Here is a 13,530-nt window from a genome sequence, read left to right as displayed (position 1 = left end):
TCGTAGGCAATTTCCACACATCAATGTCCCACAAACAGCAATGAAGGGAATGGCCAATCTTATTTGGGGGATTGTTGGACAGGACACCGGGCCTCTTTTTTTTTTGAATGGCGTCACAGGATTTTTAAAGTCCACCAGAACACAATCTCAGTTTAATGTCTCATTGTTGGCACCTCCAACAACGCAGCAGCACTGCACTGGATTGCCGGCCGAGACTACAACACTTCAAAGCCTCTTCTGATTCAGAGAACTGTTGGAAAGTGATCCAATACTATCCTCGACTCTTCCCCAATCTTACTGAGAGGTATGGGGAGAGGTTTACCTTTTCACAAGATAGCCAAGTTCAAGGAAAGAGGAAATCCCTCATTGAGGTTAAGTCGATTGACTCCACTCTGTACCTGTGGGTTAAAACTATGTCTGGTTTGTGTTGGAATCTATTAGGGATGCCATCATTTGAAAACTCAGTACTGTTGGGAGTTATTTGAAGAAACTAAAAACAAAGTTAGTGTATGAATCAATTCCTTTTTTACTAACAAAAGCTTTAAGCAATTCATGTTAAACCAGGGTCAAACTGTTGCAATGGTGAGTAGTAGAGAGCGTGTGATACAAGACCCCACTTGAGAGTGTTGGAGTGTTTGCATGTATGTTAGTGTGCAATGCGATTGTTGGGAGTAAAAATAGGAGATCTGTAACAAGTCGAAAATAGTAAATGCTGCCAGTGATCAGCTGCGCAGCAGAGACCTGAAGGTGCTCCCCTCCAGCATATCCAGAAATACTGTCCCAGACTGAGCAGTATATTTTAGACTGCTTTGGCAGTGATTGGCAGCCAAATTTTCAGTATAAGGGGGGATTCCAATAGCGCAAATCGTGCCAGCAGTCAGGTGCAACGCAATTGCACTGGGTTCTCTTTGACCCAACTATTTCTTGACATTAGTAAACTGCAGGTTGGTCAACACTTAAAACAGTGCTAAATAGCCAAACTCCAAACATTGATGTCCTGTGCATGTATCAAAGCAAACAATATCAAAAAAAATTTCCCTGGCCACAATTCTGTATTCTTCTCCATCGCTGGTACTGCTCAGAATAAAGCAGTTTCGCTCAGTATTTGAGACATAATCTTTTCCGGGACGCCTTTGACGGAACTAAGTTGTTCTCTGAAAGTTCAAATAATACATCTCATGGTTATACACCTGTAGCACCTGCTGTATTGGAAAAGCGCTGAAGAGTTACACAGCCCATTAATAATATGACACTGGAAGACAGTGAGAGAGGCAACAGCTGCAGTAGCTCACAACATCGAGCAATGTTACCTTACACACTTGGGTATAAAAAACAAGTGTAAACACCCCGAGCTCCAGTCATTGTCAAGACTAATGGAGTAATGGTAGCCAAACAGAGTTCAAAGAAAAGATTGGCTAGGCACTTCTCTATGACACCTCGAACCATTACAGTGTATTGGAGTGTCAGCCTGGAAAGAATTAAATGTCCATGGAGCTTGAACCACGAACCTTCTGACTCAGAGGCAAGAGTTCTACTAACTGAGCCAGGCTGACACCTAAATACTGTAAGTTCTGTAACATCGCCCGACTCCACCACTACCTCACCCTCAGGCCGCTGAATCTCTTGTTCATGCTTTCATCACATCCAGGCTCGACTATGCAAACCCCCTGCTTGTCGGCCTTCCCAACTCCTCCCTCCACAGGCTGCAGATAATCCAGAACTCTGCAGCCCGTGTCCTCTCCCGCACCAAACTCCGTGACCCCATCTCCCCAATTCTCGCCCGACTCCATTGGCTCCCTATCCTTCAGAGAATCCAGTTCAAGATCTTGGTCCTCACCTAAAGCCCTCCATGGCCTCGCCCCACCTCTGTGACCTCCTATCCCCCTATCGACCTGCCCACTCCCTCCGCTCAGCCGGCTCCAGCCTGCTCCACGTCCCCCGCCCCACCATTGACGGGAGAGCCTTCAGCCACTCTATCCCCAACCGCTGGAATTCAATCCCCCAATCACTCCGCCTCACCCCCTCTTTAGCCTCCTTCAAGTCACGCCTCAAGACCCTCCTCTTCGACCATGCCATTGGCCACCCCGCTTCCCCTCCCCTTGGGTTTGAAATGCTGTACGATGTCCAGTGCCTTGGGAGGTCCTCCCGACGTGAAAAGCGCTATACAAATGTAATCTTGTTTGTTGTACAGATGAATGAAATGATGGATATTGCAGAGTTTGAATTTGCTTACTTCTTATGGTCAAGTAATAGGTGTTTTTTTTATTTCTTCCATCTTGCCTGCCCGTGGCTGTTTTTCTCTCAAGCATGTTAGAAGAGTTCAAACAGATAACAGCTTGCACAAATGGCTCTTTCCTTATGTTTTTAAGTACAGTCAAAACAATTTGGAGTTTGAATAATGACCAAACCAGACAGGCTTGAGTGGATAGAAGTTTATTATGAAAGTAATCCAAAAGAAAAATGCTTTAGATTCAACAAAAGGTAGCAAAGGCTATTCTGATAAATCAAAGCAACCCCTTAGGGGGAGGTACTGTAAAAAAGATGCAATTCTTTCTACTTAAATACAGAATGGAAAAATATCTCATTAACATCGCATCAATAACTTAAAACCAGTAACGTAAAAAGTTTTGAAAACCTTGCACTGAATAGTAGAAAGCAGAACATCCCATCTTAATGCCAGCATTAAGATTTTTTTTAAAGCAATGCAGAGCAGGGAAATAGCCCACAGGGCCACAAACCAATTTTAGGTACTTGCAAAGCACCTGTCAGGTCCAGTGCAGACTCACGGCACACCCTGGCAGGGGCAGAGTACACTCAGAACTTGGTCAATCTGAACATGTCCAGCACAATACAATTCAAACTGCAGACAGTGCATGCAGGCAACACAGATCACACCCCCAAATTCAGGATGAAACTTTTTATGTGACAGAAATGTATGAAAAAGCACAATAGTATGCTGTTTTGCGGCTTTTAAAAAAAATTATCGTGAAAGTCACTGATGTTTCCTTAAAATTTCTGTGCACATCAATTAATTGATTTCAAAAGGTGCATTGATGAAAATCACCATTCTAGGTGGGTTTTTCGGGTAGGTGGCAATTGAAATTGGTAAAAAGCACCAAGTTCAAACACAGTCTCCGTTAAAGACTTTTCTGCACTAGCACTCCTTACAATATTTATACATTGCAGCTTCCATTTCAGAATATATTTCACCTTTCAACACTACACCACACTTTAAACCCTGCACTAACACAGCTTTTGTCTCATAATCCTTTGTGGGCCTGATGCATTTACCTTTGCTGGCCACCTGCTCTACACTGCTCATTTCTTTTCAGTTTCCTCCAGTAATTTAAACTGAAACAATTTGTTATGCGGCTATGTCTTTAGAGAATATAAAATAAGAGCTAGAAACTGCTAAATGGGAAACAATACATTCCCTCAGTGCTTAAGAAAAGCAAAAGCAAGCAGATAATCTCCAGCAGCCCAGAGTTTAATTTAAAGAAAAGGCAGAAAGTGGAAACTCCTGATTTCCTACCACTTAGCAAAAAGAAATCCTTATCCAACTGAAATATATATTGACCTAATGTTTTGATGAGATTTCCTGCACTGTTCTTGTATCACACAACAGGGGAAAGACAAGTTTAATACATAAAAGGGAATTTTACACAAAAATTGGTAAAATATTGCCAATAACAGAATAAAAAAAGGCTTGCATAGAAAACAACGTCACACAAATTGCTACTGGCTACATGCATACAACAGGAAATGCAGGTACTGTAACATGGACATAGTGCAATCCCTGGCAGTTTGTACTGGACGGGGCAGCCACAGGCCAGGGGCTGTGGGGACAGGACAAAGATATCTTGATCAGGACCAAAGCACCTCCAGCCATATCTACTCCAGTCTCCCAAAAAGCTGCTTGATCTCCCGCACACAGACCCACAGCGAGGCCGCTCCCAGCACGCTAGCGTAGTTTGAGTTCATCTCCGCTCCCCAGGTTGGAGCCGGGACTGGGGTCCTGCTGCCTGCGTGCCTATGAAGGAAAAACTATTGTTGAACAGCAAAGAAAGGAGACATGACCTAAAGAAAATATGCAGGTTTTACAGTTTAAGTGGGACTGAATGTATAATAAAAATAATAATCCTTGCATTTGGTTTAGTGCCCTATCACGTTGTTGAGACATCTCAAAGCACTTCACAGAATATACTGTAAAGTGAATTGACTGTATATTTTATGGATGAAACCCAATTGCACAGAGCAGTGATTCACAAACAGTAGTAGATCACGTAATCAAATTATTATTAGTTTTTTAAAAAGGGGATTATTACCCCCTGGAAAGGTGAGTAATAATCCCTTATATTTGCTGATTGTGTAAACATTTATTAAGATAAATACTTTAATTAAATTCTCCTTCATGGTTTGGAACCATCCCATTGTGATACACTTGCCTCCAAGTCAGAAGGTTGTGGGTTCAAGTCGTATGCCAGGACTTTGAATTAGTAGTCTAAGCTGAAACTCTAATGCAGTGCTGGGCGTGTGCTGCATTGTTGGAGAAGCCGTCCTTTGGATGAGAAGTTAAAACAAGGTCCCATCTGTCTGTTCAAAGTTGCTTGCAGGATACTGCTGTTCACAAACTAACGGTTTTGTTTGCCTACGAAATACAGTCACTACACTTTACAATAACTCCTGTGAAGCGTTTCAAGACATTGTCCTCATGTGAAAGGCACTGTGTCAAATCAAGGCTTTCTTTTATTCCCTCACGCTGTCCAAGCTTCAATTTATAAACAAAGTGATAAGGCGCTATATCAAATGCAAGGAGTATTATTATTCTTCATGCACCAAACAAACCTCATTTCAAATCCGAATATTTAGCTGCCAAAACCCTTCCTCTTCACGTTTAATTAAGGCTTCTAGAATATCTATCTACAGATGATCTTGGCTGATTGTTACCCACTTGTTTTCAAGTTTTTAAATTCCTCATGTCAGGTTACAGGACACCGGCCAATAAATTGTAAACTGCAATTTCTGGAAGAAACACTGGATGGTGCTAAAAACAATATCAGAGTCTCTGGAAGCTGCAGACACCAAGTCAGGTTACGTCGCAGCCATAAATTGTTTTTACTAAAGTACAAACAGCCACAACATACAACTGAATTTGAGAAAATGTTTAGTTGATAATCAATTCCAACTAAAATGTTTTATTTGAAAAATGGCAAATTTATGCTTTATTCCGGTCACATAACCGTTTTAGTGCCAGTAATTTAAACTGTTCTGATCTCCACATGCTTCGGTCTGCTCTGTCAAACAAAATCTCAACCCCATGAGGTATTGTAGCAACAACCCCCAACAATTCACTCCCCAAGTCATTAAGGGTGGGAGTGAGCCGCACCTTCCAATTGTTGCAGTGGAAGAAAAGATTCTCTCCTTTCACACATAATGTAATTTAGCATATCACACACACCAGCTATAATATAGCCTCAAGTTTTCAAATGGCTATATTCTTCATGGCTGATTGGTGCAATCGTGTCTTTAAATTTGAAGATTTCTGCTAATGAAGTATCACAGTTCAGTAGGATATAGTGCAAATCAAAAGAAGTCATTTAATTGCTGAATCAACAATTAGCCAGGCACCATGTGAAGCGCTCTGCACAAAACTCAGGAAGGTGGTAGTTGCCTCTTAAGGGTGAGCACCAAATGATGTTGAGAATTAGGGTGTTGGCGTGTGGAAAACCATGGAATTGGACAGTTTTTCTTTCGAAAACTTGGCAGGGTCTGTAGATTGTGAAAGGGATTAACAACTCTGATTATATGCAAACATTCACTAGAATGAACAATGAATCAATTTCATCTCCACCCAACACCAAGGTCTAATCTATGTGAAGCGAAATTCCATCACTCTTTAATTCAACTCTATAGTTACCTAAAAATCAATGTTTGCTACATTCGTGAGGAGCTTTACTCATCACATAAAAAGAAATGGCACTTGATATAAAACTATTTATTTTAACTGAAATAAACCCAAATTTCCAAGAATCATGAGGTTATTGAGGTGAGTAATGGGCAATGTTTAATATATTCAACACAGGATGTTGTCTAGCATATCAGAGGGCTATTGTATATACAGCAGAGCTTTTGCAGGCCGAAGGACTAATCTATACAAGATGCATGTTTTTGAGAAACCTGGCACTACAATCCCTGTAGGGGGTGGTGGGTGGGGTTGGTGGAGTAAAGGCAGTTATTTCGGTTACACAAAGGGAATGAACTGTAATCTGTTCTCCATTAAAGTCATTTCATATAAGGAAACATTTTAATTTTCTACTTTAAACAGTCTTTAAAAACAGAAGAGAGTGTGTTCTGCCAGGAAAAGCAGCCACTGTATAATACCGGATCATTTACCCAGTAACTGATAGATCAAGTGCAGCTGGGTTAACTTCATTTTTTCTTCAAAATGTGTGCAAGCATTTATCTATTTAAAAAGGGATAGGTTCCTAGCAATAGGTTTGTCCTTTATGGGCAAAGCAGCCTGCATCTTGCATCCAAGTGGACGTTTACAGGAGCACAAAGCAGACTCAGAATTGATAGAAATTTGAGCTTCAAACAGGAGGCATCGAACACTAAATAGACAAATACAGGTAGGATTAACAAAAAAGTTTATGCTTCCAATCAACAGCTGCTAGGAATTCAGCAGCAGCAGGAGTTTACCAGGTACCAGAGACCTGCTCAGATTGAAATTCTAATCGATGTGCACTTATTTAATTAGACATGGTACTTTGAGAAAAAAAGAAAACTTCTTACGTATTTACAATTAAATAATATCAGCCTGGACTGAGCTCAAAGTCGCAACATGGGGGCTCGATCTACAACCTTTACTGTCAATGAAGATTAACCAACTGCTTACTTCCTACACAAAAAATAAGCATTTTTAAAACTGAGATTGGTCAAGTCTACACAGTGACACTCCTATTGCTGTGCAGCTCCTTCCTACAAACATTTATTCGAATTTCCAATTCAATTTCGTCAAACACAATCACACCCACCCAAATATCCCATCCCTCAAGAAACTAACAAAAAGGGTCCTAACCTCTCACCTCCATGTCATCTCGATGGGACCGGTCTCGGTCTTCAAAATCCCTGGCTCTCCGTCGAACATCCTCATATGCCTGCTGAGCTAAGGTATCCTCCTGCTGCAACAATAATAATAATATTCCTTGCATTTGATATAGGGCTTTTCATGTCTTCTAGACGTCTCAAAGCGCTTCACAGAATAGACTGGAAAGTGAATTGACTGTATATTTGAGGGCGAAATGCGGCAGCCAATTGCGCACAGCAATGTCCCACAAACAGTCGTAATTTGAAGTGACCAATTTATTATTGTTTTATTTTCTTGAGGAATTATCATCAGGAGTGTGGAGTAAGGAAACTTGTCCAAGGTTTCACCCTGCTGGGAATCAAACCCAGATCCCTCGCTTGCAAAGCAAGTACTCTAACCTCTGAGCTACAGGACTCCAAAGAATATAAACAGGTTTGGATAAAACAGGAATAAAAACAGAAGTCGCTGGGTACACTCAGCAGGTCAGGCAGCATCTATGGAGGGAGGAAAGTGACTTAACGTTTCATGTCGATGACCTTTGGTCAGAACATTAACTCACTTTCCTCTCTCATAGACGCTGCCTGCCCTTCTGAGTGTTCCAAGCGACTTCTGCTTTTATCTCAGATTTTTTTTTAGCATCTGCAGTATTTTGCCTTTTGGATAAAGCAGGAACAGTTCTAACAAAAAAAATCACACCCAGGGTCTCAAAACTTCAATTTCTCTTTGTGAGTTTTCCACATGCTGCAACAAAGAAGCAAACCAGATTCAGAACACAGCAGTAGCGTGTCAGTGCTGGACTGCTCCTACATTTAAAATGTTCCTCCCCTTACAGCACCATTCCCTTTGGAATATGAAGTGCCCATGTTTTTTGTACAGTAACAGTCGCGTGACGAACCACACAGAATTTGCAAAAAAAAGAAACCATTTTACCGCACTGAAAAATGGTAGGTAGCATTTCTAAATAATTTCTACCCTTTAAGCAGTTCTTTTCTTTTGGTCAGCCAAGTGTCTGACACATACGAAAGCCCATCATTATGCTTAACTCGCTTACCTAATTCTGGAGGGTATTACGTACAAGTTGGCAAGAGCCAAGGCTTGGGGAACCCAGTGTGAGTTGGGGTACTGCTAGAGTTTAACCAGCCCTAACTGCATAGCTTGCCATTAAAAACACTGTTTAGAAATCTTCCTGTTGCTTATCCAGCTACACCCAGTGTAAACTTTAAGGCTGCAGGAGCTGACTGAGTATATCCCCTGCTCCCAGTGACTGGCCTGCCAATGAGCCAGCTCTGTGATCAGCAGTGCCTTGGACTCGTGTGGACCTGCCTGGCTCAGGAACTAGACTACTGAGACTGCCACAAAGGACTGACTTAATTCTGACATTCCATTGCCTAAGCATGTCACCTTGAAGCCAGCTCAGCTCCAATGGCGATCCTGCATACCTTCGCCACCCCCAAGGAGATAGCCACTTGTTGGTCATTTGACAAGCACTGTTTCGAGTCTTCAATCGGTTGATAGCAGCAACCAGAAAGTTACTGAGACGTTCATGAATTCCCAACTGGAACATTAATAGAAATGCCTGGCACATTCTGTACTAAAGATCCCTATTCCACAAAAGATGGAGAAACAATTCATGCCATCCTTCCACAAGCAATCCAATGCCGGACTGGAACTTAAGTTCCTTAAAAGACTGCAGTGTTGTTGATTGATCACTAAACTCTTTGCATTTGATATAGCGCCTTTCAGCTCAGAAGGATGACCCAAAATGCTTTGCAGGCCTACTATAAAGTGGAACCACTGTATTTGTGAGTGAACAGAATTATCATTTTCTAGCTCCATCTCTTCCAGACCGAAGCTTGATCCCTAGTTAATTGACAATCAACTAAAGGCTTGAAATCCAGTGAGTTCTCATCCAAACTTTCTGTAGTATTTGGCACAATAAACCAGTCAATATATAGGCTTCCTAAAGGCAAAAATCTACAGATCACAAGAAAAATCCAGACCCATTTATTTGTGGGTTTCACTTCTCAGATATAAAATTACATCATGTCTGTAATTATATCCCTCTCTGTGGAAGTAAAATACATGCAACAAAAATTAAACAGCTTCATTATGGTCTGAATCAATTCAGAGTTAAGAGGCAAGACCACTGCAGTTCATTCCATCCAAGAGTTAGTAAAGACCTGTACGAATAAGAAACGAAATACAAATTGGGACAATTTTCTACAGATGCGGGTACCACTGCAGGAGACACGCTGCTGATTATCAGGTCACTGAACCAGAATCTCTTACATTTCACCATTGTGAAAGCAATGCACCAATTTCTTATTAGTTATGGATGGTTTGGCAGAATCTCTGAAGTAACAGAAAATTGACTTTTCTGCCTGAGGCATCTGACTTCCTACAGTGAGTTCCAAAAGAAAGGCACTTCCCCAAGGCTTAGAATCTTCCACTCTCGTAACTGACTGCATTAAGTCAGCAGAAATTGGTTGAGGAAGTACATTCTCTCCATTTATTGAGTAGAGGCATTCTTCCCATCACTGCAGAATAGCGAAATAACAAAGGCATCTAAACGAGGAAGAATTAAATATCAAGACAAGCATGCAGGCTAAGAAAAAAATATTGGTCCAATAGGAAAAACTATTTATCCAATAAAGATAATTTCTGAAGCAAAGCTACATATACATCTTCTGAAAACAAAGGTTATCGAGCTGCTTCATGCTCCCCGAAGCTGTGAAAATCCAGTCCAGTCCCTGTGTCAGGCAACTTAGTATTGTTTCTTCAATAGTCTGACAGCTATTCCTGCAAGTGGATCCATGTTGCTAATGATACAGAAGCTATACTCTTCTTATATTCTGACCTTCAGAGTTGCATACCACACGCTATTTATGCCATTTACTCTTGGACCTCACAATGTCTTGCACCACGCTACTAAATTCTCTTCAAGTCCCTCCACATTTCTCTCCACCCCTACCACTGCTACCTTCAACCCTACCAACCCCACACCTTCTTTCACTGGCAAGCATCACCCTGCGTTATGTCCCCTGCCCTATTCACATCACTACCAATAGCTGGGATTTCAAACATTCAACCCCGACTCTCTAGATCTCCATCCTGGAGTCCCTCAGACTCGCTCCCTCACCTTGTTCAATGTCAGTCTGAAGATATACTGCTAACTATGGGTTTGATCATCTTTCCTTTCCCCCTTCGAATTCCACCCACACCTTGGGTGCCTAGCCAACTGTGTTAAGCTCTTCGAGATGTCCTCTCGACATGAAAGGCACTCTATACATGTAAAATTGTATTGTATTAAATCACAATTATAAATAACTTTACAGATGCATGGTTGACTTCATTTTCTTGCATGCTTTCCCTCTGCCATGAAACCAGTATTCAATAACTCAATCTCAAAGCGTTTATGCACGCAAAAGATTAAATATTATGCTTAATTAGTGAGAGACTGACGTGGTGCTCATGAATTAACAGAATGGTGTAACAGGGCCCTTCCTGTGGTACATTTTTGCGTTGGAAGAGGGAAAAGAGGAAGAGGAAACAAAGAGGAAACTGAACAGTAATTAATAAAAATACATGCATGCTCAATCTTGCAGATTGGGGTCTTGGTTGTATTACTGCATATTGAGGAATTAAATCAGATTAGCCTCTGTCACTTTTCTTGCTTACCTGTGCACGTTCCTCATCAAATTCCAGGAATCCCATGCCATCAAGTCGCTGGAGGTCAATCCAGCCCTTCCAGATCACACAGACTCCATTGAGAATCATAGGGGCCTTTAAGTACACCTATAAGAGAACGAAACTGTGAATTCCAGGTTACTATTGTGGGCTACCAGTAGCATCAATCTCAAAACACAAAGCCACACATTATTCAAATTAGAGCAGTGGTAATTTATTTTATAGCAGATTTGTAATTTATTTTATAGCCTATGGATTACTGAAATTACAAAACATCCAAAGAAATCCTCATTTTTAAAACTAACACAAAATTTGATAGTCACATTGCAAATCCCAAGACTGCTAGGATTGATATTGCAGTATTTCATGTCAACGTGCATTTTTCTAATGGTGAGGTATGGTAAAGTGAAGCTGACTATACAACTTGTAAGAACTATAGGTGAATAATATTCTACCTCAAGTAGTGCCATTTTATTGTGGCCTGTAGCATATACAGTATAACATTAGACAAAGGAAGATTTTTATTCATAACAGTATTCCTTAGAACTGATTCACAGGTGTTCCATATCTAGCTTCTAGTTTCAGCTCCGTGAGCTTTTATGTAAACTATTATGGGTCCACCAGAGACTTTAAGTCTTCCAATGATTCTCAGCCTCTCCCCCACTTTGTCTCCCCTCCTCGTCTCTCCTCCTTCCCCACCTCCCCAGCCATGGTTGCTCCAGAGTAGGCCTCCCTGCCCTAGTCTAGAATGAAGTAAACAACATCAGTGGGGTGTAATCTGTTGATCAGTAACAGCAGCGCAAAAAATACTACAATTTACTGACAGACTATATACCACAACTGCTAATCAAGAAGCGAGACTGCTGGGAATAGGAGCTAAAAGACCACCACCTCCTGTTCCTTCACAATCGGACAGGATACAGAGCATTTTCCTTTGGTTACATACAAGTTTTCCAGTTCTTGGAGCTACAAAATACTTAATAAATCAATCATTTTAAGCCAATTGTTCTTAAAAATCCATATTGATATTTTGAGTGACAAGTTTGGTTCAGAGTGTAGAAAGTTTTTTTAAGGCAGATCTGTACTGTTTGGGATCAGCATGGTTGGGAAGCCTTTTAATGATCCCATGTGCATTATATAAAGAATCTCTCATACATTACTCTTTCCACAAAAAGTGATGTTGCTGGTCTTTGACTCAAATTGGCTATTTATATAGAGTAGGTGTGTTTCTAAAGACTGATGTGGCCTTTTCCAATCGTTATGCAAAATGCAACATTTGAGAAGCAGCACTTCAGAACCTCCCTATGATAGTTCTTACTTCACTTGTGCTTTGCTACATTAAGGTTCGCTCGGTCCCCTTGCATATCCTCTAATCTGACACTTCAAATCAGTGCTGGCGGAGCACTGCTGCATATTCAAGTGACATGAGAGAACCCATGCTATTATTCAAAAAGAGAAGGGATTTTCTCCAGATGAGTGTCCCAGCCAACAATATTCCAGATCAAAATCTACATTTACTGTAATCAATGGTGACACTCCAATCCCCTGGTTGCAGTTGGAATGGTTACGGTACTGCAGCTGCTCTTGAAATTTCATTCACTCTTTCGCTGAATGGGATTTTGATGCTCCCAGACTGTCAGTCTGCAAACTGAAGCTTACCAGGCGCCAGAGAGCCCTCCACAAGCTGCAACTTCACAGCACAGGCCAGATCTGTACACCCTCTCAAAGTCTTCATCAGCTTGCACCGCGCTCAATGTTACATTTGCAATATTACAACAACAGAATTACATTTATAGAGCGCCTTTCATGTTGGGAGGACGTCATTGCCAAGAACTCATATGTGAAGTGTATGCAGACAACAAAATGCATGGATATATTAAGAACAGCAAACCATAAACTGTCTGATCCAATGGGTTAGAATAAAGTGTTTGAAGCAATTTTGTACATATTGCCACTTCAATGACAAAATACAAGGAAGATAATAAATTAAAAATAAATTAAAGGCTTGATTCATAATTATGAGGGAAGTTTTCTTCAATCTTGAACAGTCATATTTACTGACACTTTTTCACAATCACATTCAATTTTATTTATTTTTTGTCATTCAAGTATCTGATACATGCGGAGACCCAGCATCATGCTTAAGAGTACCTGTAGTGTCAACTTGACTCAGTTGGTACTACTCTCACCTCTGAGAGTCAGAAGGTTGTGGGTTGAAGTTCCACGTCACTATGCATTACAGTAAATTCCGTGAAGTGATTTGAGGCGTCCTCCCAATGTGAAAGGTACTAGTGAAATGATCAAATGAAATGATCATTATTTTATTATACAATGTTGATTATGGATATAGTTGGCCACTGTAAGATCGATTATTCAATCGCAGTTTCATTGAAGTAATGGTGGGTTATTTGTGTCACAAAACTAAAATCTATACATTTATCACTGTGGGAAGCAGTCTGCAGTATTCTGGGGATAAATTACTTAATCAAGTGGTTTGGGGATGCAGAACATGTAAAATGTCTGCCCATTGTCATCCAGGAAAAGACTTCATTAACATGGGATTAAGTAAGACCTGGGAAAGGAGTTTTTCATCAGTGTCTCAAGTTGTTGAGGATTGAGCTTTTGAAGGACTTTGGACAAAGTTCTCACAAGTGCTTTGCAATATTAAGGGTCTGCATGAAAGTGGAAGCCTTGTGGGTACGAGCCTCAAATGAGCCAAGCATGCAAATATCTTGCTAGGCTGGTTGGTTAATTCA

The 13,530-nt window shown here is 40.9% G+C and overlaps 1 protein-coding gene across 4 annotated transcripts in view; it reads right to left on the bottom strand.

Annotated features, from left to right (window-relative positions):
* Positions 1 to 2,417: 2,417 nt before the first annotated feature.
* Positions 2,418 to 13,530, bottom strand: part of cbfb (core-binding factor subunit beta) — a 34,447-nt gene continuing 23,334 nt past the window's right edge. The window contains exons 4-6 of one of the 4 annotated variants that reach the window (XM_007904688.2): positions 10,766 to 10,882; positions 7,086 to 7,178; positions 2,418 to 4,030 (exon numbers count right to left, since the gene is read on the bottom strand). In XM_007904688.2, coding sequence (XP_007902879.1) covers positions 3,962 to 4,030; positions 7,086 to 7,178; positions 10,766 to 10,882 — 279 coding nt within the window. In that variant the 3' untranslated portion in view covers positions 2,418 to 3,961. 4 annotated transcript variants of the gene reach the window in all.

This window comes from Callorhinchus milii, unplaced genomic scaffold (genome assembly GCF_018977255.1).
Source record: "Callorhinchus milii isolate IMCB2004 unplaced genomic scaffold, IMCB_Cmil_1.0 Scaffold14, whole genome shotgun sequence".
In the NCBI taxonomy this organism is placed as follows: Eukaryota; Metazoa; Chordata; class Chondrichthyes; order Chimaeriformes; family Callorhinchidae; genus Callorhinchus; species Callorhinchus milii.
The sequence above is the reverse complement of the archived record's forward strand: the minus strand, read 5'-3'. Positions and strand labels throughout refer to the sequence as shown.